The sequence below is a fragment of the Phyllostomus discolor genome, chromosome 10 (assembly GCF_004126475.2).
Source record: "Phyllostomus discolor isolate MPI-MPIP mPhyDis1 chromosome 10, mPhyDis1.pri.v3, whole genome shotgun sequence".
Taxonomy (NCBI): domain Eukaryota; kingdom Metazoa; phylum Chordata; class Mammalia; order Chiroptera; family Phyllostomidae; genus Phyllostomus; species Phyllostomus discolor.
In genome coordinates this window covers 76,404,611-76,431,698 of record NC_040912.2, presented here as the reverse complement: position 1 = coordinate 76,431,698, position 27,088 = coordinate 76,404,611, and the positions used below count along the sequence as shown (strand labels likewise).

The window sequence follows — 27,088 nt, the reverse complement described above, 5'->3', positions numbered from 1 at the left end:
GTCGGTTTAAATAATGAATGAGCTCGTAAGGGAAAAACTATAGATTTTTTTTTTACTTCAACAAACATTAAAGTATACATTGTACTCAACATAGGGAATACAGAAATGAAAATGAAGGTCTCTGCGTTCAAAAAACTAGCAGAACCTCCAATAACACAGCATCTCGGGGTGAACCTACTCTGCCCCCTTGGGAAACCCTTCTGCCCCCACCGACGGCGAGGACGCCACATGCAGCATCTCCCTCACATTTGTGCCGCTCTCTTAAATTTGTAGATGCTGGGTTTTCTCCCTTTTGCAGAAGAAGAGCTAGCTCTGGAAGAATGTTTTAAAAACACATTTTTTAAAAAGATTTAATATATTTACTCTTAGAAAGAGGGGAAGGGAGTGAGAAAGAGAGGGAGAGAAACACGTATCTATCTTATCTATCGGTTGTGTCTCACACACCCCCAACTAGAGACCCAGCCTGCAACCCAGGCCTGTGCCCTCACTGAGAATCGAACCCGTGACCTTTCGATTTGCAGGCTGTCACTGAGCCACATCAGCCTGGGCTAAAAATACACTCTTAATCCAAGGTTTGCTAATATCAGAATCTCTTTTTCTTGCTAATATCCCTAATAAGATGTCCCTAGCATCTGCACCTGCGTGGGGAAGACAGGAAAATAAAAGCTCACCGGAGTAACAGCTGCGCAGTGAAAATAAACGGGTTCTGGCATGGTAGCTGGGAGCTTCACCCATTGAAAAGTCTGCAGATTCAATTTCCAGATATCTCCCAGGATCACTTCTCCATTGTAGCCCCCACAAATAAACACATCTATCAAAAAAGAGAAAGCCAAGATCACACAAAGAAAATGAGCCACAGCTACTGCGTGTTCTGTGACTGGAGCACGCGGCTGGTTGGCCTGGGCCCAGTTCGGCCGAGTCCCCAGGCCGCAGAGGACGTCAGCGGGGCAGGCCTCTCCTGCGGCCGCCTGGCCCCTCGGCAGAGTTCGCACATGATGCTGGGATCTGTGCTAGGACTAAGGGTGCAGACCTCTAAGGAGGCTGCGTGTCTGGCTCCACGTCTAGGTGCCAGGCATAGAGAGGGAGTGAGCAAGGAGGTCCGGGGAAAAGACACGGGCAGGAGTGCACGTGCGCCACAGAGGGAGAGGGCAGGCGGCCGCAGCGGCTCACACCGCGCAGGACTTAAGGTCGGCAATGGCCAGATCCTCCCAGTTTTTCAAGAGAACCTGGAAATCTGGATTTCTTTAAAAGTGAAATATTTCGATGTTTAGGAGTTATCTATTAACTCAAAAAATTTCAATACACATGTGAGCCAAATAAAACACATCTGCAGACCACCAGCGTGCGAACTCTCCCTTCCAGTGACGCCCCGGAAAGGATCGCCACGGGTCTGTCCAAGGGGACGGAGGTGCCCCACACGGACGTGTGACCTGAGGGGAGACGTGTGGGGACGCCCAGCATGGGGCCCAGGAGCCCTTCCGAGCTTTCTGCAGCCCAAGGAGGACAGTCCGGAGCCTGTTTGATAGAAGCGGTTATTTACACCAGAAAAAAGACCTTCTCAAAATCAGAGTTTTTTCTTGTTTTGCTTTTGTCAATTCAGTTAGTTATAACTAATTAGCCAACCTGTAACGAAGGGTATGTGTACCTTCAAACTAAATGCCCAGAACTAAAGCCGAATTCTGTTGGTATGGTGCCTGGTCTCAAAGAATCAAGTGAATAGATGTCTTAATTCAGGTCTAGATCAAGTTTAAGCCAATACTTAATTACACTATTAAATACACTGGAAACCTTTTTGGCTAGGATTCAAGAAAAGCACGGCTCCATTCTTCGAGAGGCGAAGCCGAACAATGCCACCACCGATAAATCTTATCCAGAGGCAGGAGCGGACACAAAGGACCTCTGTGCTGGAGACGGCAGCACGAGCCTAGCACGGTCCAGCCTGGGCTGCTGAAAGGACATGGGCATCAAACTCGGTTACACACAGCTTCCTCCCAGAAAAAAAATTTTAGGTGCTACATCAAATGATAAAATAAGCTGTAAATTAAAAGACAGAAAGGTTATCCAAAGAGGAGTCATTTATCACACTTAGATAAAGCAGCTGCAGCTGCCTTCTGAAGCCAGACAATGCCTTTGTTGTAGTACGGCCAAAGAATGAGCTAAGAATTCTATTTAGCATCAGAGAACAGAACAAACTTTATGAAATAACATTCTGAAGATGTTATTACAATTTTTTTTAAAGGTTTTATTTATTTATTTACTTTTAGAGAAAGGGAGGGAGAAAGAGAAAGAAAGAAATATCAATGTGTGGCTGCCTCTCCCACGCCCCCAACCAGGGACCTGATCTGAAACCCAGGCATGTGCCCTGACCGGGAATCAAACCGGCAACTCCTTGGTTCACAGGCCAGCGGTCAGTCCACTGAGCCACACCAGCCAAGGCTGAAGATGTTATTAAAATTTTAATACAACATTCACCGAGGCCTCTACTGCTTGTCAAGATTATTAGTATTCCCCACCACAGCCACCAACATCAGCTGCAGTGGAGTGCTGAAAATCAGGTGGTGTAATAAAAGCTTACTTACCATCAATTTTCAACTTCTCTGATAACTGAAGGAACCCAAACATACTAGTTTACTTTATAAAAATTGCTGAGAGGCATAGTTTTATGGATTTCCCTTTAAGTTGAAACTACAAGAAATATATTCTTCCCAAATGATAGCCTCTTTTAAGGAGCTATCATTAAGGAGTAAGACATTATTTGGAACTTCTTACCATTTTTTATTTGAACACAACTGTGACATCTCCGGGCTGCAGGAAAACCTGCCAACACATAAACACAGGGATTCCTTATTCACAGAAAGACTGGGAATGAGCAGCTCACCTAAAACAAGCCCTTTGCTGCACTCAGTAGACAGTGGCTAGCCCTTCCAGTCCCTCCGAGTTCCACACTGACATAGAGCCATCGATCGGAAGTCTCACAGCGGTACAATGTCAAGGTGCCAGGGAAACCGAGTGGGGTGGCAGGGTCAGGGGTTAGAAGTGGCTTTCCCAAGCCTTTTTATCCACAGACAGGAGGATCTTGATTTAAGTACCTATTTCTTATCCCACCCACACTTCCCAACTTCCACAGAATTCTGCAATCCCCTGCCAGAGGGGAGGAGGAAGGGGGACAATGGTGGAAAGAAGGGGAAGGGACTAGTCAGAAAACATGTATGAGTGACCGGTGGACATGGACAACGGTGGGGGGACTGACTGTGGGAGCGGGGGGGTGGGCTGGGTGGAGGGGGGCAAAGGGGGGAAATTTGGGACAACTGTTATAGAATAACAATAAAAAAATTAAAAATTTTTTAAAAATGTAAAAGTCTCTGCTCAATTGCTAAAGAAAAGGAATAACTCGGCTAAGGAATATAAGTAATTTCTAGTACTAGTTCAATAGATATTTTACTTGTCATTAACTCAATAAAATTAATTTCCCCTTCCAAGACATCTTAAAACACATTTGTTAAAGATAGAAGAATAAGTATTATACATTTACCTATTTTTTCATGGGGTTTTGTTGCAATTTCCTCCCACGCATTTGTTTCAAGGTTGTATGCATGGATCTTGGCAAGAAAAAAAAAAGACACACAAACAATTTTAGCTAGACCGAAAACCAAACTTTTAACAGCCAGTACAAACATATTTCTTGGTTGAAAAATCTCCTTTGCCTTTATTTTTATCTGCTCTTTGCTAATTCTAATATAAGCTAAAACATTAAATGAAACAAGTAAAAATTAAGCATGGATATGATCTCAATATTTTAAAATCATTAAAAAAATGAAGTGAAATAGTGGAATTCTGAAACTTTCACATTTTCTACAATGAATATTATCATCTTTAAATTGACTTTAGAGAAAGGGAGGGAAGGAGGACGCAGAGAGGGAAGAGGAGGGGCGAGAGAGGCAGAGAGAGAGACAGAGAGAGAGGCAGAGAGAGACACAGAGAGAGAGACGCCGACTTGCCATTCCACTCATTCATGCGTCCACTGGGTGGTTCTTGTGTGTGCCCTGATGGGGATCACACCTGCAGCCCTGGGCGTCAGACGACACTCTAACCAACTGAGCTACCTGGCCAGGGCCAAATGCATCATTTTTATAACAGAAAACAAAAGCAAGTGTTGGTAAGAAAACACGGGAAATACAGTTTGGACCAAACTCGAAAAAGACCATTAAGGTTCCAAAGCAGACCAGGAGCTCTCTCTCTCTCTGCGGCCGACTCTAGTTTCCCCCGGGACACGTGCGTTCACAAATGCCACGGGGAAGGATGAATAAAAGCCCCTCAGAGCTCAGCTTTCTCAAGTTAGTGACACATAGCCTTAAAAATACCTGTTCTTTTTAGATACAGGGCATTGACAATGAGAGGGATGTGACATTCTGAGAATCCTGGTTCCAACTCTAATTAGTTGCTCCATTCAAGCTACTACATCTTCCTTCTAGTCACTTTCCTCATCCAGCATAAGGGGATAATTTTCATAAAGCACATTCAGTGTGTGATAAGGCAGCTGTCAACTGGAGAGCACATCAGGGGCACAGAGTTCAGCCTCACATGACAAAGAGCATGGAACATAAAATAGATGCTGATGAAGAACCTTTTCAAAAATTAAAATATCTACAGTGACAGAATTATCTTGCTTATTGAGCATAGCACATGCCTCCCTCTGTACTTCTCTCTCTCTCTCCTTTTCTTTTTAATAATACCTTGTTTAAGGAGTAAGCTGTCCAGGAAGTACCACCTCCCAAGATGTAAATCCTCTGCCCATCATGTGCAATTTCATGTCTGTATCTGAAATACACAATGAAATGTTTATAATTAAGTGAAAAATGATCTACCTAAGATTTAGCCATAAAGGTTTTTACTGGATCATTATTTATAATAATAAATTATTAGACATAACCCAAGTGTTTAATAATAGTGAATTGGTTAAATAAATTATAAAATATAAATAATATAGATTAGTATATAAATAGTAAGAATGTCAGCATACAAAATGATTAATATATTGAGAAGTTGTCTTAATGGTATATAAGAGCAGACAGGCGATAATTCCATTAAAATTTTATAGATAAGTAAATATGCAAAGAAAATTATTATAAGGTTATATCAAAAATGTTAACCCTGGTTATCTGAGTTTAGAGTTTGTTTTTTATTTCTTCATTTTGCTTATTTGTATTTTCTAGATTTTCTATAATCTTTCTGTGATAACTTTGCATAGGAGGGAAGCTATTATAGAGATTTAAAATGTGATCTGCCTACATTTAATTAGAAACCCTAGACTTTGGGCTTTCAAACAAAAATATTTATTTAACAGATACAAAGATAGCAGAAAAAATATGCTACATAGAACTATGGATGTAATGTGGAATGCCTACTAGAACTTTCATGCAAGCAGTCTAGCTACAAGCTGAAACAGTGTATTCGTCCATAAATGATTCAAAGAAGGCAACCATGTTAAAACACTTTGAAGGCTTCCAGTCAGGACGGCATCACAGGCAGACACGGCATGACTCCTCTCACAACCACGTCAGAATTTTTACAACTAAAACATAGAACTCAGAACCATCAGAAATCGAGTTGAATGTAAGTCTGACAATTTTGGAATTAAAGAAACCATATCCATCCAGACTGGTGAGGGGGCACAGATGCTGAACAGGTTGGTCCCACATACACGTGTAGTAGATAAAAATTCAGGAGCGATATCTTAGGGATGAGGAGTCCCAGCCCTACACCAGACCCCCAGCCCAGGGTTCCAATGCCAGGAAAATAAGTCCCCACAATTTCTGGCTACAAAAGCCAGTGGGGATTGAGTCAGTGGAAGAAACTTCTGAAGCCCCAGGCAGCTCCTCTTAAAGAACCCACACACAGACTCACCTACTCAGACTCACTCCCTCTGAGCTCCAACAGCATGCTAGCAGCTTGAATGGCACCAGTGGCATACAGGAAGGAACTGAAATATCTGTCATCAAGGTGAGCTGAGGCCATTGCCCCTTTTCTAAACCCTCTTCCCACAGAGCTGGCAAGCTGGTGCCATATCTGAGACTCCATCAAGCTGGCAAACACTGTTTTCCCCACCCTGGAGATCCCCTGACACTCCACCCCACCCAGCTTACAGGCCCACCCAAGCTGCTTTTCCATATGAATGGCTGGCCTTGGCCCACAGCTTCACAACTTCCTAAATCCTCTAAAACAAGCAACAACCAGTCTCAGTGAGCCCCAGGCTGGGCACTAGGAGCAGCCAGCCAGATTCACAGCTTGGCTTCACCTGGGAATCTCCAAGCCCAGCACAAATAGCAGCCATCTTAAGTTGCTTTACAGCTCAGGCAGGGTGGCCCAGGGCAAAACACAGGTGGGGGCTGACCCTGGCCTGCACCACTAGGGAAACCCCAGGGCCACCACCCTGTCTTTGCACAGCTCATCTTCCACAGAGAGCAGAGGTTGGTGGTCAGTGATCACAGCCAGTCCCTGCAACTGATTGGCCTGGGTAAATCTCTCCCACTGATCTGCCAACAGCACCTAAGGCTCGACTACAAGAGGAGTCTGTACTCAGCCCCCACAAAGGGCACACCTCATGCACCCAGCTTGGGTGACAGCGGAGGCTGTGACACTGGACCCTACAGGGCACTCACTATATTATATTAGGCCACACTACCAAGACATGGAATCAAAGCAACTCTACCTAATCCATAGGAACACACACAGGGAGGCTCCCAAAATGAGGAGACAAAGAAACATGGTCCAAATGAAAGAACAGATCCAAACTCCAGAAAAAGAGCTAAACAAAATAGAGATAAGCAATCTATCAGACGCAGAGCTCAAAACACTGGTTATAAGGATGCTCAAGGAACTTAGTGAGGACCTCAGCAGCATAAAAAAGATCCATTCAGAAATGAAGGATATACTAGTTGAATTAAAGAACAATTTACAGGGAAATAACAGTAGAGTGAATGAAGCCCAAAATCGAATCAATGATTTGAAACACAAGGAAGAAAAAACAATCTATCAAAACTACAAGAAGAAAAAAGAATCCAAAAACTAAGGACAGTGTAAGCAGTTTCCAGGACAACTTCAAGTATTCCAACTTTTGCATCATAGGGGTGCCAGAAGGAGAAGAGAAAGAGCAAGAAATTGGAAACCTATTTGATTAAATAATAAAAGAAAACATCCCTAATTTGGTGAAGGAAATAGACATGCAAGTCCAGGAAGCATAGAGTCTCAAATAAGATGGATGCAAAGAGGCCCACTCCAAGACACATTATAACTAAATTATCCACAATTAAAGATAACAAGAGAATCTTAAAAACAGCAAGAGAAAAAAAGTCACCTATAAAGTGCACCCATAAGACTTGTCAGCTGATTTCTCAAAAGACACTTTGCAGGATAGAAGAGATTGGCAAGAAATATTCAAAGCCATGAAAAGCAAGGACCTACAGTCAAGATTGCTCTAACCAGCAACGCTATCATTTAGAATAGAAAAGCAGATAAAGAGCTTCCCAGACAAAAAGAAAACTAAAGGAGTTCATTGTCACCAAACCATTATTATATGAAATGTTAAAGGGACTCGTTTAAGAAAAAGAAGATGAAAACTATAAACAATAAAATGGCAATAAATACATATCTATCAACAATTACATCTAAAAAACAAACTAAGCAAACAAGAAGAACAGAGCTAGAATCAGGGATGCAGAGGGCGTTTTGATAATCGCCAGATGGGGGAGGGTGGGGGAATGGGTGAAGAGGCGAGGGGATTAAGAAGTACAGATAGGTAGTTACAGAATAGTCGTGGGCATGTAAAGGACAGTGTAGGAAAGGGAGCAGCCAAAGAACCTACACGCTTGACCCATGGACCTGAACAATGGTGTGGGGACTGCCTGAGGGAGTGAGGGTACTGGATGGAGGGGGCGAAGGGAAAAAATCCGGACAACTGTAATAGCATAATCAATAAATATAATTTTAAAAAATGCTTTGAAAACTTAATTTATTTCCTCCTTTTCCTGAAGACCATGGTGCTAACAAAATAAATTATATCCAAATCATTCCAGTTATTAGTCCACCTCCCAAGGCCTCTCATGGTGACCTGCAATGGTCAGCCTTCTAACATCCTACAGTGAGGATAATTCTTCCTTAGCACTGCATACCATTGTCTTGAAAGACAACAAAGAGATCTTGGATTAGTCTATCAGAAAGATTTAAAAAATTGTTTACTATCTTTGCTTTTAAACTAGAGGACAAAAGATCTCACCAAGTTTTCCAGTGAGTTGAATCCTAAGAGGCAATTTCTATTAGGAAAGAAAAGTGAAAAGGCTAGGACCAGCAGAAGGCAGCTAGAGAGAATCACGTGATGTTTGAATGTTTCACAAAGCAGCTGAAGTGAAAAACCCTCCGGCCACCAGCCTCCCCCGCCTGCCATCCCTCCCTCCTTCCCAGGCATCCACCTCCAGTCAGTTTTCACTGAGGACTACTACAGGAACGGCACCAAGCCCTGTACTGGGGGTACAGCGGTGCGCAAATGAGCCGAAGACTCCTGATATGCAAGCTAAGAAGGGAAATTTAAAAAATAACCAGAAAGTAATTGTTTTGCCTGTGATATGAAACTTATTTACAATTGCTGCTATTGGTTTCCTCTTTAAAGTGTTACTATCTTTCTAATGGAGAAAAACTGAAATATATGAGGACATAACATGAAAAAAAATTGTATAGTTTAGAGGGAACTATCAATCCTTGACCAGGAGACCCTGCTTTAATGCTAAATAGGGATCTAACAACCAGTGGCTATTTCAACCAGGCCAAAGGGTTTTTTTAAACCACATTACCAATATTCTGAAAAAAGCCAAATCTTAGGAAGAAAGAATACATATGCTTTAATCCCAGAACCTCACCTCTCTTCTGGCAGATCACAGGAGAGGTTGTTTGGTTTCAGCTGTGTCCACTCCCTGGTGTTCAGATCTAATTTGTGCAGGTCTGTGCTGTAAATGTACCCGGTTGTCCCTCCGAAGACATAGAGGGAGCCATTGATGATAGCCATGGCCTGGGAAGTGAGGAAAAGTGAGCAAGACCGACTCGTTAGCGCTTGACTAAAGAATATAAACTTATTAGATATCTTCAAATCAAGTTTTATGGAATTCTCTTGTATTTTTTAACCTTCAAAAATACCAGCCCTTTAAGGTAAAGGACTGCAGATTTTAGAGAATGCAGAGATTATGTTTAGACAGGTAAACCTGTGCTCAGCTGGAAAGCCAGTTCTACCTTGGCGAGGTGGTCCACTAATCCGTAGGGCTTCTAGGCAACCAAAGAATTTGTAGATCATGGGCATGAGCATTTCCATTGAAAGCTGCTTGTCTTTCTAAGCAGTATGAGGAAAAATGTGCCCGAGAAGAAGGAGGAGACATGAAAGGAAGCCACCAGAACCCCTTAGGTAAGATCTGGAGTTGGGAGTCAGTCCCCAAAACTTGGCGTTTTCCAGGAGACTCTCCTTTGCTGTAAATCTGGCTGCTGCTACAGTCACTCCTTAGGGTCTCGGTGCCTCCTGCGGTGGCAGACAGTCCCCGGCTGCCCCTCCGCAGCGAGCCCCCAAGCGCTCCGTCAGTGCCCACACCAGCCAGTTGGTGAGAAACCACAGATTGGCTGCTTTAAGTTTAGCACATTATTCTCGAAGGGTCTCTGATGTACGGTGAGCTGCACCCCGTCTTTTTGGATACAACTTTCCAAACCCAGGTTTGCAGTGCGGGAACCTAACTGGAAACTAATCTCCACATAATCTGTTTTAGCTCAGACCTTAGGCGCAGGGATCGCCTACTCTGCTCCTTGGGTCAGAAAGCTCCTCAGAGATCCTTTCACTCTAAAGATGCCAGAACCCAGGCCAGGCGGAGCCCAGGCTCTTGCTGGAGGTGGGAGTGGAGGTGGGGTGCGGTCCTGCCATTTTAGAAACTTCCACACAAGTCTAGGTCATAATCCTAAAGAGGATTAGAAATAAAGGGCGGGGGACAGAAGGCAGCAAGATACCAGATTTACAAATTAAAATTTCATATCAGAACTAAAAAATCAAATATTAACCACAGTAAACTTACTCTCCATTTTAAAAGCCAGAAGTAATAAAAAGATTCTGGCATTGTTTGCCCCCAGAACACACGCCCCTGCCCGACCAGGTCCGGTACCTGTCCGTATATGCGGCTGGGCTTCTTCCCGCGGCAGCTGAGCAGGGCCCACCGCTTGTACTTCACGTTGCAGACGTGCACGTCGTTGCCGTTGCTCTCCCCGAACGGGATGCCCGTGCCTCCGAACACTAGCAGGTTGTTTCCGTGCAGCACGACTGGGGAGGAGAAGCACAAGCTCCGTTTACGCACAGAGTTCTGCAGAAGAAGGTCTGACGCCCTCGCATGCACAGTGTCAGGGAGCTCCCCGTGGTGTGTGACAGGCACTCGGCACACGTTTGCGGAACTCACGAAACACTCTGTGCAGCAACACTGCGTGACGAGCTAGAGCGCACCCCCACTGTTCGGGACAGTCCGAGTGTGCAGCAAAGCAGAGGGAAACGAAGTGCCATCTTCGCCTCAGTGAAGACCCAGTGGGACTCAGGACCAAGGGGCAAGAGAATCCCTCTTTCTGCCAGGCAGACGATCTCTACATTTTAAATGATGGCTTCAGTAGTCTGCATCTTCCCCCAGGTAAAAAGAAACACCAACACCCTGGAGACTTCGGTGTTCTTCTTCTGGTCCTGCCACCCCGCGCGCACGCACACACGTGGCCACACGTATCTTCTTGCCTTCTCTAATGGTGAATACTCTCCAACTAGTGCTCCTGTATTATTCCCATGGCATTGTTTTACCCAGCCTTCAATTGATACAGTGTACGAGTGAACAGCACGGGCTCTGGAGCCAGCGAGAGCTAGGTGTAAATTCCCGTGTGACCCCAGGGGAGTTATCAACTCTCTCTAAACTAATCTCCACAGTAACCCTGTGAGATAGGAGTTATTATTATTGTCCCCATTTTTACAGACAATGACACAGAAGCGGTGAGTGGTTTAATCTACTTGTTGAAGGTTTCCTCAAAGGAGCCCTGCCACGCTGGGATTCAGCCCCAGGCAGTTTGGCTCCTGAGCCTGCACTCTTAGCCACGACCCACGGGGCGTCTCTGAAGCCTCGGCTTCTGCATCTGTGCCATGGCCACAGCACCAGCAGCTGCCCTGCAGGAATGCTGAGAATTAAACTGGTACCACGTGTGAAGTGCTTCACTCAGTAACTATTATTTATCATCGTTAGAGCCCCAGTTTCTGACCCTCTGCACTTTGCCAAGCATATATATGATAGTTCATGTTGAACCTTCTGAGATTCCATTAATCCCATTTCACAGCTAAGGAACTTGAAGCTAAAAATCATCTGGCAAGTAACGATACACAGCAAATTCAAACTTAGAACAGTGTGACTCTCGAGCGATTCTGAATCACCATGCTGCATTATTACCAGAGTAGAGTCTATCTCCGCTAACAGGGTTGATCATGTTGGTGTTATTATAAACTATTAACAAAGAACACGTGACACTGAACCGGACCTCTCGGACATTTCAAAAAGTCAAAAGTTCAGAAGTGCCTGCACTCACGTGACATGGATGCCAGTTCCCGGGGCATGTACCCATCTGTGCCCATCTGGTGCCATACTCCTGTAGCAAAATGGTACCGCCAGAGCTCCCTGAAGAGCGGATAGTCTTCGTTGTCGGGCCCGCCTGACTCATCATAATCTGGGTTATAACCTCCGAACACGTACAGATTGGTGTTATCTGCCACACAGCGGTGTCCACTTCGTGCTGGTGGCGGTCTGTGGCCTAGGAGAGAAGAGCACAGTTTCCCACAGCTGGCCCAGCAGACTGAAAGCACAAACAAAATTCGGTAACAATCTTTTTAGCTTTAAAAGGGGATTAGGGAAGATTTATAACATGGGTGTATTATTTATTTGCTTAGGTTATTTTATACATTCACGCACACTACTTAAGATTTTAAGGAGCTGGTCTCCATTTCTGTTTCATATGACTATTTTCAGATTTCGACAACTGTAAAAAGATTTTTCCCAAGGGAGGCAAAATAGCATTATCAACTCAGGAAAATGGCTGATAACTTAGAATTTTCAAGAAAAGGAGGAGAAGGGGTTTAATAATCCAAAAGCTAAAAGAACAAATTTTCTTGTTTCCTTAGAGGAGGAAAAAACACAGGCCAACTAAATTAAACCAAAAATATTAGAAAACTACATAAATATAATCACAAATGTGAATGAGTCATGTATAAATAAAAATACAAACACATAAAACCTATGATTTTTCCATAATCTATAACTTAATTAAAAACTGGTTTTCAAAGAGTTACAGAAAAATGTAGAATTTAAATATGCTCCAGACATTATGTCAGTTAACAAAAGACATTCCTATATTTATCTCAGAGAGCTGGGTGAGAGCTCTCCACTCAGAAAAGCTGTTTCTACAATTTATATTTGAAAGCTTTCTAAAGTTTAAATTATGTCAACCAGTGCACTAAAAGTTATTTTAGGGTTATTTTAGAGTAAAAAAAATCCCTAAACTTTACATTATTTCTATTACCCTCATAACTTTTAATGCCAGTCTACACAAACCCTTACATAACTGCAAAACGAAAGGTGCTTAAATGTAAACTGGGTGGAGTAAGGTGCTGCTCCAGTTGACTGTTACCCTAAAGACTTATCTGCATTTGTATGTTAAGAGTAGATACTAACATATTGATAATTAGTATTCAGCACAATGCTGGGCACCTAATAAACATCTATATATAAATAAACACCTATTGCCAACCTAACCTAAATCATAATTCCACTTCCTAGGATGTGCTTTTAAACTAGCACTGAAAAGCAATCACACAGATCTGGAAAAACTAAAACACGAACAAACCATGAATCACTGCATCACTGAAGTCCAACCTATCCGTTCTGTCTGAGAGTCTTTAATGGTTCCTTATTGCCCAAGTACAAAGTCCTCAACCAGCAATTTAGAGGCTTTCAAGACAGTCCTGTCCTGACCTCTCACACTCCTGCCTGCCTAAGTCTGCCTCTGCCTGGGAAGCCAAGTCCTTCCCCCAGACCCTGGCCTGGTCTACCTACCCTCCCATGCCTAGTGGGAAAACGCCTCCAAGTCCAACCCATACAGCTCTTCCTCGTTTAAAAAAATAATAATCATCAAATAGGTGAAAATAAACGCTGGTCTATTTACACCGCTTACGTGCCTCTACAGGATGCCTCCGAAATGGTCAGCCTGACCCTACCTGAATATTCCCACTGCTCACTCACTCACTGAGTAAATGCCTTTAATTGTACTGAGGGGGAAAAAACCTACAGCTTTTATAGTTCAGTACCCTACTAGTCAAATGTTAGGATATAATATACTATTAATGATTATACCATAATTATGTAAATACATAAATAAAATATTAGGCATCTATAATTGGAAAACTTACTCTTGAGCTATGATTTACCTTCAGTAAAGAACTCAATTTCTCCTTTCAGGAATCTTGAAATGCAGAAAGTGTGGTGTAGAAGAAAGAGCAAGGGGCTCCTAGGTTTGAATCCAGGTTCTTTTTAACTGCTGCCTAGAGCAAGTCACTGACCCCACTGGGTCTCAGCTTCCTCATCACAGAGTTACGGCACTTGCTATTATGTTCAAGTGTTCACTGGCTTATATATGTATCTTTTCAGATGGCTCTTGAGTTATTTGAGGAAAGACGAATGTATTTGTATTCACTTTTTCAATCACCAAGCTTAAAGCACACAGAAACACTAAACAAATTTACAAATTTAATTTTTCTCTACTCATTTCATTAATGTTTTTCTTCTCTAAACAGACTATAAGCTTCTAATGGCAAAGATGATGTATAATAATTATCCTGTATTACCCACAATGCCTAAAACAGTTGGATATATATATATATATATATGACAAATTCTAGAAGTTTTGTTGGTTTTAAGTCAAAGTAAACAGTGACAGGTATAATCAAAACAATGCACAGCCCTTGGTGGTCTTTGGTATTATTGTGCTTATGAGATATACAGTTTCAGGGAGGGGCTGCATTAGGCAATGGTCTTCTCAAAACACATGTGTTTCTAAGAATTAGCAAGACAAATTTAAAGAAAAAAACATTACAAAGTTGCTACGGTCAACAGATGGGAACTCTAGTAAGGGTCTCTATAATGCCCTTTACTTTATTATCTGGAGCCAACAGATAGTTTTAAAAATTGCTTTTGGGCAAATATGAAAAGGCACAGTATATTCTAGGATTTTCTCTAAGTGGTAATACAGCAGAGAAGATAGTCTATTGTAAGTTTATTGCCATTTTTTGTGACACATATAACTCACATAGATTGAGGGATGAAGAATCAGTGAAGACAGTCTTGTATTTATCCATTCATTCATTAAGCCAAAATTCTTACTGGACACCTGCTATGTACCAGGTGCTGAGACAGGGGCCGGGGATACAATAATGAGACCATTATTACTATTCCTGGGACTTACAGTCCAGTCCAATGCAGCAGCCACTAGCCACATAGGACTACCAAGTACTTGAAATGAGGCTGGTGCAAACTCAGATAAGCTTTGAATGTAAAATACTCACTGGATTTCAAAGACTTGGCATCCAAAAATGAAGGTAAAATTACGATTTTTATATTGAATATAAGTTGAAGTGGTATTTTTTATATCCTGGGTGAGATAAAAATGTTAAAATTAATGTCACCTGTCTTTTACTTTTTAAATATAGCTACAAAAAATTTAAATTTGCAGATCATATAATATTTGTGATTGTTTGGCTCAATTGCTGGCTTCTGTAAATAATTTCATTATCTATGCAAATTAAAATGCTGGGTAAAGAGCATCTAATCAATGTTTGATAAATATTAAACATCCTATCAAGGAATCTTATAGTTGGGGGTAAAAAGGTAATTCTTCTTTCTCTTTAGTCAGTAACTAGAGATATTTTTGTACATATTTATAGCCCAAGAGAGACTAATATATTAGAAAGTTAAATTTTCTTTTGAATAAATCATGGGAATTTGTCATGGCTAATGCCATGGAGACTAAGAATTTTCATTATGTGGGGTATAGGCTCATCAACCTTGACCAAAATGAAATTGGGCTTATCTACTTTAAGTAGTTCTCTGAACCCTCCCCTAAATTCTCCATGTGCAGATTTCACTTCCCTGAAAAGTACTTGCTACTAATAAAATCACCCATAGAATTAGGTTACCTGATTCAGGGATTCCCATTAGAAAATGCAAAGTCGAAAATTAAAGCTGAACTGACAGACGCAGAAGGGAGCAGCCAGCTGAGGGAAAGCGCCCCGGCGATGGAGGGCTGAGCCACCTTCTCTCATGGTCACAAACACTCTGCTCTGTACCCTGGGAGCGAGCAGGAACTCACAGTAACCAGGGAAACGGGCTCTAGTTTCTGGCCCACAAGGAGAAACTATATGTCTGAGGGAAGGGGACCGAGGATTAGATTGCTGCCAGTGTCTTCACTACTACAGTAGTGTAACGAAGATTCCTTCACATGGCTCATATGCAAGTGTGTGGGTATTTTTGGAAGTAGGATTTCTGGGTCAAAGGGATATGCACTTAAATTGTTAGATGCCATGTTTTAGACCACACTCTTCTCCAAAAAGACTGGGACAGTTTACACCCCCAGCAATGGTGCATGGAAGTGTGCCACACCCTCTTCAGCCTTTTAACTTTGTGCCAGCCACTGGGTTTAAACGGGTGTCGGGCTAATTGGCACTTCCCTTGTTTTTACTAGCTTACACATTTATTGGCCCATTGCATTCTTTCTTCAGGAAATTGCCTGATCATATCCCTTGCCCACTTTTCTATCTTTGGGTTGTCTTCTCCCAAATTTGTATAAATTATTTATTGTATTCCTTTCCTTTAATTTTATTTATGGCATCTTTTAACATTTGGAAATTTTTATGTAATTGAATTTTTCAATCTTTTCTTTTAAGGCTCCAAGGCAAAGGGGGGGAAAAGGCTCTTTTGTTCTACATCTTATTTATCTCTGCATCATTATAAAATTATAAAGATATTCTTACTTATTTCCAGTAATGTTATAGTCTTGAATTTTAAACCCAGAACCTGACTACATCTAGAATTTCTTTTTGTATATTGTATGAGGCAGGGCTCTAATTAACAACAACAAAGGATGCGCAGTGTCCAGAACCACTTACAGAAAGCCACCCTTTCTCCACTGAATTGAAATGGCACCTTATCATACACTAAATGGACGTGTCCTAGAGTAGAATGAGGAAAATTCCAATATCCGGATCTAATCACCTTTTACACAAAATCTATTGCTCTTTAAGGATGCACACAGTCAATATAAAGCAACATCATGGAATCTTCAACGTAAAAGCTTACAGATAAAGTAGCACATAACATTTTTGCCTTGTCTCTTACAGACAAGATGTAGCCACCTCTAGACTGTGCTATCAAACATTTGTGGAGGCCATTTAAAAACTAAAACCTTCATCACTAAAAGTATTAACTAGTTATAAATATCAAATAGCCTGAAGATAAATCCAGTTTAATTTAAACTGGTCACTTCCTTCTAAACATAAAACCCACCATGGCCTCCCCCTGAGAGGGCAGATCTTCCATTGTACACCCGGAGGCCTGGACGGGAAAGCCAAGGGAAACGGAACCAGCTGGCTTCCACCTGGACCAGCAGCAGGCGGACCTTTCCACTGCTCCCAGACCCCAAACGGCTGAGGCAAAAGCAATCCACTCACACCAGCACCCACATTACTTCCTGATTAAGTATCTCCTGACCTGCAGGAGGTGCTTGTAAAGATTTTGCTTCTCAGGGCAGAGCAATCTTATTTCTAAGATAGCAGCAATGAAAGAAACTTGCTTTGAAAGACTCTGGTGTTACCCTGAGTTCCTTCCAAGTGCTGAGCGAAGCACACTTGAGACGGGGTCACTCTGCCCGGTTACATGGGGTGGGCTTGTGCTGTCTTCACCTCCACTGTCTGTTCACTGATCCCTACGCCATTACCACATGGTTCTAACCGAGATGGCTCTGAATTACCTACCGAGATCTAGTGGGACAAATTCCCCTTTGTGTTATTCTTTTTCTTTTTTATATATTAAAAATTTTTAGAGAGGAAAGGCAGGTGGGAGGAGTGGAGGGAGAGAGAGAGAGAGAAACATGGATGTGTTGTTCCACTTACTGATGCATTCATTGGTTGATTCTCACACTTGACCTGGCTGAGGATTCAACCCACAACCTTGGGGTACCAGGATGACACTCTAACGGCCAGGGCTGCTATTCTTTTTCAAAAACTTTGTATTTTGCTCCATTCATCTTGCAATGAGTTTTAGAGTCAGTTTGTTAAAATCTATAAAAAGTCCCCTGAGCAGACACCATCTTATCCCAGTGATCAAAGCTGACATCACCAGGGATGGGACACATGCACCTCATGTGCAGGGAGACGCACACATTACTCAGCAGTGTTCCTACCCAAAATGCATACGCTGAGTGTAATCGTGAGAAAACATGCGACAAACTAAGGGACATTTTACAGTGTAACTAGTCTTACTGTTCAAAAATATCAGTGTCAAAGCTACAGATACATGAGAAATGAATGCCATACATGATCTGGGATTTTCTTTTATTATTAAGGGCAGTATTGGAACAATTGCAAAATCTGGAATAAGGTCTATAAATTAGACACTAGGGTTAATATATCCATTATTTATAGTGTTAATTCCCAAGAGAATATCTTTGTTTTTCAGATACGGATGCTAAAGTACTTAAGGGTAAAGAGGCACCGTGTCTGCAGCTTACTGTCAAATAGTTCAAACAGAAGACACTGTGTGTGTGCATGTGTGTATACGTACTATGCACACAAAGCGGGGAGGGGAGGCAGAGGAGGAGAGGGGAGGCGGAGAAGAGGGAGCAGGATAAAGCAAACGTGATCAAATGTTAACATTTGGGGAGTCTGGAGGAAGGAGGCTATAGGAGAATCTTTTACCATTCTTGTAAATTCTCTGTAAGTCTGGAATCATGTCAAAATAAAAATTAAATTTTAAAGAAGTTCCTTAGGGATTTCATTTGGAAGAACCCATGAAGAAACATAATCTCTAGCCATTTACCTCACCTTTTCTTTTTATATCCATCAGTATAGTTTCATTATGTTGTTTTTTATTTCTAAGTATTTTATAAGTCTCCATACAATTGTGAATTTATTTTTAATTGGTTGTTGTTAACATACAAAAAAGTAATTTATTTTTGCAAGTTTAAATTTTTTCCAGCTAATTTACCATTAGTTAAGTACCTTGAATTTTACAGCAGATGATCATGTCATCTGTTGTTAATGACAGCTTTCAGCTCTTTCCAACCTTTCATTTTCTTCCTCAACTTCTGCTGCATTGACTGACGCCTCCAGACAAGGCTGAACAAGGGCGATGACAATGGACATCACTCCCTCGTTTCTAACTTTAATGAGGATATTGGTAATATTTCACCATTATACATGGTATTTGCTATTGATTTCTTGTAGATAGTCTATCAATAAAATAAATTTTCTTTTATTCCTGGATGCCTACAATTTTTCCTTACTAAGAATGTTATCATTTTTTTAAAATAAAATTTTATTGAAACATAATGTACAGAAAAATGCATATAGCATAAGAGGACAGCTTCATGCATTTTAACCAAAGTGAACTCACTGAGTATCAAATTTTATTAAGTGCTTTCTTTGATATCAGGACTTAAAAATCACACTTTTTCCTTCAACCTAATACAGTAGTAAACTACATCCATTCCACAGATAAACCCATTTGATCTTGATTTATTTTTATTTAGATTTACCCCTGCCTTTATATATATACATATATTTTAATCATTTTCTTTTTGTTTCACTTTTCCACTTCATTGATTTTACTGAAATAATCAAGCTTTTTTCTCTTTTTTTCCTAAGATCTACATCCCACTACCCCTAATAATTTTTAAAACCCATAAAAACAAAAACTTTTACTTTTATTTTTTAACATTATTAAAAAATAAACCACATCTGAAAATAAACTTGGCTATCAATGGTGGTTACCTCTGGAAAGGGGAATAAGGTGAGGAGTAAAGGCGTGAAGTAGTACCTCTGCGTTTTTAATTCTTTTACCATGAAATATAACACATGGATAAAAGCACACATACCTATAATTGTGTATTTTAACAAATTATTTAAAAGGTAACATGATCATCACCAAGGCCAAAAAACAAGAGTGCTGCCGGCACCCAACTAACCTCTTACCCGCTCCTTTCGACCCCCAGCCCCACCACCCCACCTCCTTCACATCCAGAGGAAACCTGCTCCCTGATTTCCATGGTAACCACACAGCCTGCTTTCTCTTAAGAGCTTTATCATACCTAAGTCTGCATTCCTAAACAATACTGTTTATTTTGGCCTAGTTTTGAAATGTATTTGTACAGAAAGATATAATATGTTCTCTTTCTAGGCTCTTTCATTCACAATTTGGTGTTTTTGAGATCCATCCACTTTGCTAGGGGCAGAGGTAGCCTATTAACTTCCATTTCCAAATAGTATTTCCTTGTATAAATATATATCACGAGGTATCCAGTCTATGCTGTACAAATGGGCATTTTGGTTATTTCAAATTAGTGGCTCCTAATGCTGCCATAAACATTTCTGTACATGTTTTCAGATGCAGAGGGGACCACATTTGTTGGCTAGAAATCTAGAAATGGAATTTCTGAGTCAAAATACATGGAAATCTTTACTAGGTAATGCTTAACTTTTGTTTACAAAATACTTAGTATTGGTATTGCATTTTTAATTTAGCAATTCCTGTGGGTTTGTAGACCTTTCTCATTGTGGGGTTTTTTTTTAAGATTTTTTTTTTAGACAAAGGAGGAGGGAGGAAGAGAGAGGGAAACATCCACGTGTTGTTGCCTCTCACATGCCCCCTACTAGAGGCCTGGCCAGCAACCCAGGCATGTGCCCTAATCTGGGAATTGAACCTGCGACCCTTTGGTTCACAGGCCAGTGCTCAATCCACTGAGCCTCACCAGCCAGGGCTCGTTGTGGTTTTAATATGTATTCCTCTCATTACAAAAGAGGTTGAGCACCTTTTCCTGTTTACTAGCCAATTGAATTGTTCCTTTTGGGAAGTGCCTGCTCAAGCCTTTTTTATATCGTACATTCTCCTATTGAAATGTCCATCTTTTTCTTACTAAATTGTACAAATTTGTATACATGCTTGAGCATATTCACTTTTCACCCTATGTATTTCAATATTATTTGAATTTTAATAAGCACATACTATACCTATAAATTCCAAAACAAAAATTTAAAAGATCCTTAGTGGTTTTACTTTCTCCCTTCCCCCAATTTGTGTAAATCACCTGAAATGTTAGTTCCAGAATGTTAGATGCATACATACGTACACATATTTATATTATTCTTCTATATATTCAGAAATCTTTTCTTAACAATTACACTAGGCTTCACGGTCCCTTTATTTAGATGTTAACTCTTAAGTTTACTGTTTGTTTCTTTGCACACTGCTGCTTCTTATATCCACAACCTTCCTCTTTCTTAGATTTATTTTTCATTTTACCAGGAGTACCTCTTTGAGTAATTTTCTCAAAAGGGGTGTGTGTCGTAAACTTTCAGAGTTCTTATTTACTTTGACTCCTATTTCAACATTAGTGAGGCTGGGCACAGTTCTGTCTTCAGAATAATTTTCCCTTAGAACACAGAAAGTAGACCAGTTTGCAGGTGAGAAATGCAACACCAATCTGCTTCTTAGTTTTGAGTCCTTCCACGTAACCTGTATTTTATCTCTGGAATCGTAATAGTTCAGCAATGTATGGACAGATGCTTTTTGTTTGTTTGTTTTTTTCATTTTCCAGCTTGTTCCTTAGTGGGCTCTTTATACTTGAAAACTCAGAGTCTTTTTTCAACATAGGGAAACGTTATTTATTTATTTTCTCCCTTCTGCTGTCTTTCCTCCTGTAACTATAAAATGGGTACTGGATCACATGAAATGATCCTCAAAGTGTAATTTTTCTCATGTACTTTAGTTTTTTGGTCTTCTTGCTTTATGGACTGCATATTTCCTTTATTTTATTTTCATAAAGATTGACCTTAAACCTATATATTTAAGCCTTCAACTGCATTTTTATTTCAGCAATCAAGTCTTCAATATAGAACTAATTCTTTAATTATTCCTTTTTCTCCATAGCAACTGTTTTATCTATGGACCCACTTTACTCTTGACTCTGAGGAAACCTCCCATTATCAGAACTTCCTAAAGCTCCAATCTGCTTCCTCATTACCTCTGTTTCTGCCGCAGTCAGCTGTTTTATTCATCCAGCTTAGTCTTTCAAGTCCAGCTTCCCGCAACTGTCCAGTGGGCTTTGATCACTTATTCATATTAATAAATAAAGGGCTACGTTGATTGGCAACTGTCGGAGGTATGAATTTCCTCAACAGCTGTGTGGCTCCATCTCCAGTCCTCCAACGGGAGCCCAGTCTACCTGTGGGTCTCTGCAGGGAAGCGGTGCACTGACAGACAGGCTTCTCTTCAGACGTGGAGAAAAAGCAGTTTCCCTTACTATTGCCAACAAAGGTGGGCTGCGTTTAGATGGTCCTTTGGTCCTTTAATGGTATGGTCCTAATCCTTGATGGAGCTCTTTCTTTTCCTCCCCCATTGGACCCCCCTCACCCACCACTATTGTGGAGATCCATTACCTGAACCTCTGGTTTGTGCTTGTACCCGCTCTCCAGCCCCAATCCATAAGAGCACTGCTTACCAACCCTCCCCAAAGCAAATGCTGTCCTTTGCTTAAAGAGCTGTTTTCTGGCTTTGCCCTGGGTACTAATGCCATTGCCAGAGCTCTTCATATGGAGAGAGAGGGAGTAGGGGAAATAACTGTTTTAGAGACAGCCTCTTAATTATTTGCTCTGATGTTTCATCTTCCCCCAACCTTCTCCTTCCTTCTACATTTACTGACTTTAAGCTTAGAGTTTCAGAAAAGGGGCCTCACTAAGAAATTCTCCTGACTTCCAGCATGCAGCAGGAGCACCTATTTGAGCTTGCATTTTATTCTGTTCTCATTTTTCAATCATTATAATTCCAACTGCTTTCTATTATCCTAAATTCTACCAATTTTCTGGTATAATAGCAATAATAAGAATGATAGCTAACATGAATTGCCTAAATGTAAAACATTGACTAAATGGAAAAACTCTTTTTTTTAAAAAAAAACCCTCTTCTAATATGCTTTGCTCATATTATCTCTCTTGAGCCTCAAAACAACCCTAGGAAGTAGATACTATTATATCATCATCCTAATTTTACAAATGAGGAAATTGAGACCAAAAAAAGAATAAGTAGCTTGCCCGAAGTCTCAGTTGGTAAATGGCAGAGCCTGGATTCAGACCTAGGTAATCTGGCTTCATAGCCTCCCTTTTCCGTTTTTCAATACAATTAGGATTTATTCTTTTTCGTGTGTCTGTTTTGTCATTTTCAGTGATATCTGAGAAGTATGGAAAAGTAAATGGGTGTGTTAGGTCCATCAGTGGAAACTCATTGTTTTCACTACCCCAGTATTGTTTTCATACCACACAATTTTAATTGCTAGAAATATCTTTCAGAGAAGATACAGGATTGAGTAAAAGAGTCCAGTGGCAGAAAACAAGCCCCATGCAACTGTGTTCAATCAGTATCAACAGAGGTAATGTAGAGGATTCCCAAAATGAGAGTCTCGAAAGGGGAAATTTCAAGTGTATAGGTAAGTATTGTTTTAATGTAAGTAAACACTAAACCACAGCATCTTCGTGTTCTCAGCAACTCATCCATTTGCTGTCATCACCACCGGAGAGAAGTTGAGAACGTACTAAATTTTCAGCCCCACCCTATTCCCTGACAGTGGCCTTATAAATAATTCAACTCCACTTAAAGGCACTGTCCCACTGTCCCTGCCCTTACAGAGCTTACAGTCTACAGCAGGCATATACCAGTAAATGAGCAACTATAATTCAGTGTGATAAGTGTATGATACAGGCGGGTACACAGGGTGCCATGAGAACAAAAAAAACGTCTTCAAAGGAGGTTTCCCAGGAAATAACTCTTAGAGTGAATGTTCAAAGATACACTATTTTGGTTTCAGGGGATGAAACTGAGTTTGCCCCCTTCCCCCTCAGTCTGCTCCTCCTTTCATTTACGGAGCACCTGGTAACGAGCACAATGATCCATGCGGGGAGCTGGGAGCTCTCCCGCCTTTTCCCTCCTCTTCAGTCAGTTAAGTCTCATCTAACCCCACTTCCTTAGACTTCAAATCAATTCCCTGCTCTCTGTTCCTACTACAGCTGCCTTACTTGTAGTCGCCATCATTTCTTACCTTGCTAACTGTAATGACCTTGTAACTGGACTTTCAGTTAAACCTCTTCACTAATTAAAAAACAAGCAGGTCCTCAAAACTCCCCTTGGGTGGTGCCCCACTTGATGCAGGCCCTCTCTAGCTCCTCTCCATGTACTTTCCCACTGAGCTGAACTTGACGGTTCTCTGAAAGGCCATGCTGTTTTGCCCGTTGCCATTACTGCAGCTAGTTGGTCCCATGGTTTTGGGGTGTTCCTACCTCCCCTTGCCAACACCCACTCGGTCTTTAAGTGCATCTCTTCTGAAAAATCATCCTAATGACCACCCCTCTCTCTCCACCCTCCCACGAGCTGAGCCGGGTACCTCTTCCGCATGTTCCCATACCATACTGCCTCATCAGGACACTTATCACAAAGAATCACACTAAAGGTGTTCTACAACTCTTTCTTTTCCTGATTCTCTATTATCTAGATCACTGAGCTAGCACAGTGCCTGTTACTTGACAGGCAATCAAGAAATACCGAAAGAATGAAAGAATGAGCAAACGAACGAACGAACGGACGGAGATAGTTGAGGCTGTGAAGGATGATGAGATAACCAAAGGGGATGATGGAGAGGACAGAACACTGAAGCAACGCCCGGCTTTCGTGGGCAGGAAGGAAGAAGCCAGTGAAGAAAACAGAATGAACAATCAAAGAAGTAGGAAGAAAACATCCAGGATTATACAGTGAAGTAACCCAAAGGAAGAGAAAACTCTGAGAAGGTGCAGGGGGTCAACAGCATCAAACACCACGAGCAGGTCAAAGAAGGTGTGAACTAAGGCCACTGATGCCGAGGCCGTCACGGGGACCTCGATGTCGCCGCCCTGAGTCTGCTCCCACCCCCCTCCCCTCGGCATCGAGACCACCCTCCTCAGCCACGTTTGAGGCCATTCAGGGCTTGCAGAAGAATCAAAGGTAGAACACTTACCTGTGCTAATCTCTTTTTTCCATGATTAAAAAGTTGAAAAACAAAGAATACACAAAAGAAAAGAAAATCCTACCATCAGGTATAACATTATTTCACTATTTCTTTTGGTTTTTATGTTTATATTTGTACAAAATTGATATTATATTAAATAGTATATCCTAATTAAACGATTTTTTTAATTACACTTAAATTTAGTCCAAGTTAGCTTTCTCATTGTAAATCAACAAATTAACATTCTAATTTATAAATTGAAAAAAAGGAAAAGAAGTTACAGACTTAAATGTGCCTGCTTGGCCACGCGTGTGCCGTCCTTCTGCCACATAACACTAACATCACACCTTAATTTGTACCAACAAAATAATTTATTGATGCTAAAAGGTGACACACCATCCTAAGTATCTTATCTTGACCCATTTAAGATAGATTTTATTCTTTTCATGTTCTGGAGTTTGGCTGCTAAAAATAAGTTAGGTACTAGATATGGAAACATCTATAGCAGCTACAAGACTTTTTTCTAGGGTTTGTTTTTTTTTTTAAATAATCTCTTCAGTCAAAATCACTTAGTAAAGTCTACATTACAACATTAAGTTTGCTTGTCTGATAATTTATAAATCTAGAAATAGTGTAACTCTCTGAGATTTTCTTTTGTCACTAAGGAGTATATTTTTATGGAGAAAAATTCAAAAATAGAAGGAATGTAACATTTCTAAAAGTAAGAATTGCAAGGTCAAAGGATGTGAAGATTTTTAAGGCTTTTGATACACAAGTGACAAATTTGATCCAAAAGGCTGTTAAATTTACACCTCCTTCAACATATGAGCTTCATTTCCCATAACCTCGCCACACTGGGTATACTTATTTTTAGTCTTTGTGAATCTAATAGGTGCAAATGATATCTATTATTTTAATTATCATGTTTATAACAATAGGGGAAATAAATATTTGTTCATCTTTACTGAAGTTTCTTTTTATAAACTGATATATATTTTCTTACCTATTCATTTGTTTCACCTATTTTTCTAGTGGGCATTTGCTTTTAAACTATTAATTTATAAGAGCTTTTTATATATTCATAATATTAACCATTTGTTACAAACATTCCCACTTTATATCTTCTTATTTATGGTTTTTTAAATAAGAGGATTTTAATTTTATACAGCCACATTAATTAATCTTTATCTCTTCCTTAGAATCATATTCAGGAAACTCTTTCCTATACCCATATTGGGTAAATTACTCAAAGTTCTTTTTAATATGGTTACAGTGGAATAACAGTGATATCAGTGGGATGATTTACTTCTACTCTCAAATGCATACGAAGGGATTCTAACTTCCTAAAACTTATGATTACAATTTCAACAGTAGTCAATATAAAACATGGTCTTAAGTTTGAGACTTTTCTTACTCCAATTTTAGCTGTTTAGACAATTTTTAAAAACCAGAGTTTCAAGTTTAGAAATTTCATTCCAAGTTCCCTTTAACCCAAATGAAGCACAGATCTCTTGCTAGTTATCACCCACCTCTCAAAAACCTGTTAGGGATCCTTATGATGGGACAGGACTGAATGAAGCGCCTCCTAACTGGGTCCCATCGTATTTTCTTCTTACCTGTTACCACAATTATCAGCAATAAGTCAGACACATACAACACAGAGCAAATAATACATAGTTACTGTAGTTATAAAGACAGAAAAACAGGAAACAAAACAATACTTGAATACAGAAAGAAGTGATGTAAAGTAGCATTTTTAACCCTGTTTTAGTAGCCAAAACAAAATTAATATATAAGCAGTGATGAAAGTTTTCAACTCATCCCCAAAAGAATACAATTATATGCACCATTTTTTGGAATTCTGGGTCAATTCAACATGCATTCAATAATCACCAATGCCATCTTGTGGCAAAAATTCACCATGAGCTTTACAAACAGCATCTAAGACATTTTTAGTCAGTGAATGTAAAAAAGATAGCTCTGATTAAAATGAATTCGGCATGATGGAGTTTCCTGCTCTTTCAGGTTTGGTATACTTCTGTACACCACACGGTTAAGAGGATAACACAACGGGCACCGTTCTTTAAATATGAAGTAATCTCTTGGTACTTCCATTGGCCAGGAGTTGGGGGGTTCATCTGCCTTCCCAGGGAGCAAATTAGCTCCAAATTAACCCAATTAAAACTTGTTTTCTTATAAAATAGAAATGTGAGACACTATGTGAAATAGGTAATTCTGTTTCTTCCCAAAGTTTTGATTGCCCCCAAAGACAGCTCTTGTTAGCAATAAAAACAATTCACATTTGTAGAGAGTTTAAAGTTCAGGATGAGCTTTCACACCTCGACTCTTCTGACCCTCCCAACAATCCTGTATCAATCCACCCAGCAGCCTTTCCATTGGCCCGCTCTGCCGTGAGCCCTGGGCCAGGCTCTAGAGCAGGGAAAGCAAGCTACGACTCCCCATGAGGAAGGCAGATGTCTAAACAAATCATTTCATTACAGTGAATAACTGCTATAGCTGGAGCTATAAAAACTCTTTGAAGAAGATTTATCTTATGTAAAATAAGAAAGCTAAAGGGAAATACGTGACAATGCCTGAGTCAGGATTCGAGCCCAGGCCCTGTGACTCTAAAACCTGCCTTCTTTCCACATCACACTTAACCTGTCTCCAATGCAGTTTCTGGTGTTGGCAATTGGAAATATGT

The 27,088-nt window shown here is 40.6% G+C and overlaps 1 protein-coding gene across 2 annotated transcripts in view; it reads right to left on the bottom strand.

Moving 5' to 3' along the window:
• KLHDC10 (kelch domain containing 10) overlaps positions 1 to 27,088 on the bottom strand; it is a 54,398-nt gene that overhangs the window by 5,209 nt on the left and 22,101 nt on the right. Inside the window, exons 2-9 of one of the 2 annotated variants that reach the window (XM_028525420.2) lie at positions 25,914 to 26,000; positions 11,626 to 11,847; positions 10,185 to 10,339; positions 8,910 to 9,058; positions 4,734 to 4,818; positions 3,533 to 3,599; positions 2,770 to 2,817; positions 672 to 811 (exon numbers count right to left, since the gene is read on the bottom strand). In XM_028525420.2, coding sequence (XP_028381221.1) covers positions 672 to 811; positions 2,770 to 2,817; positions 3,533 to 3,599; positions 4,734 to 4,818; positions 8,910 to 9,058; positions 10,185 to 10,339; positions 11,626 to 11,847; positions 25,914 to 26,000 — 953 coding nt within the window. The remainder of the gene's footprint in view (positions 1 to 671; positions 812 to 2,769; positions 2,818 to 3,532; positions 3,600 to 4,733; positions 4,819 to 8,909; positions 9,059 to 10,184; positions 10,340 to 11,625; positions 11,848 to 25,913; positions 26,001 to 27,088) is intronic. The other variant, XM_028525421.2, reaches the window with a different exon arrangement.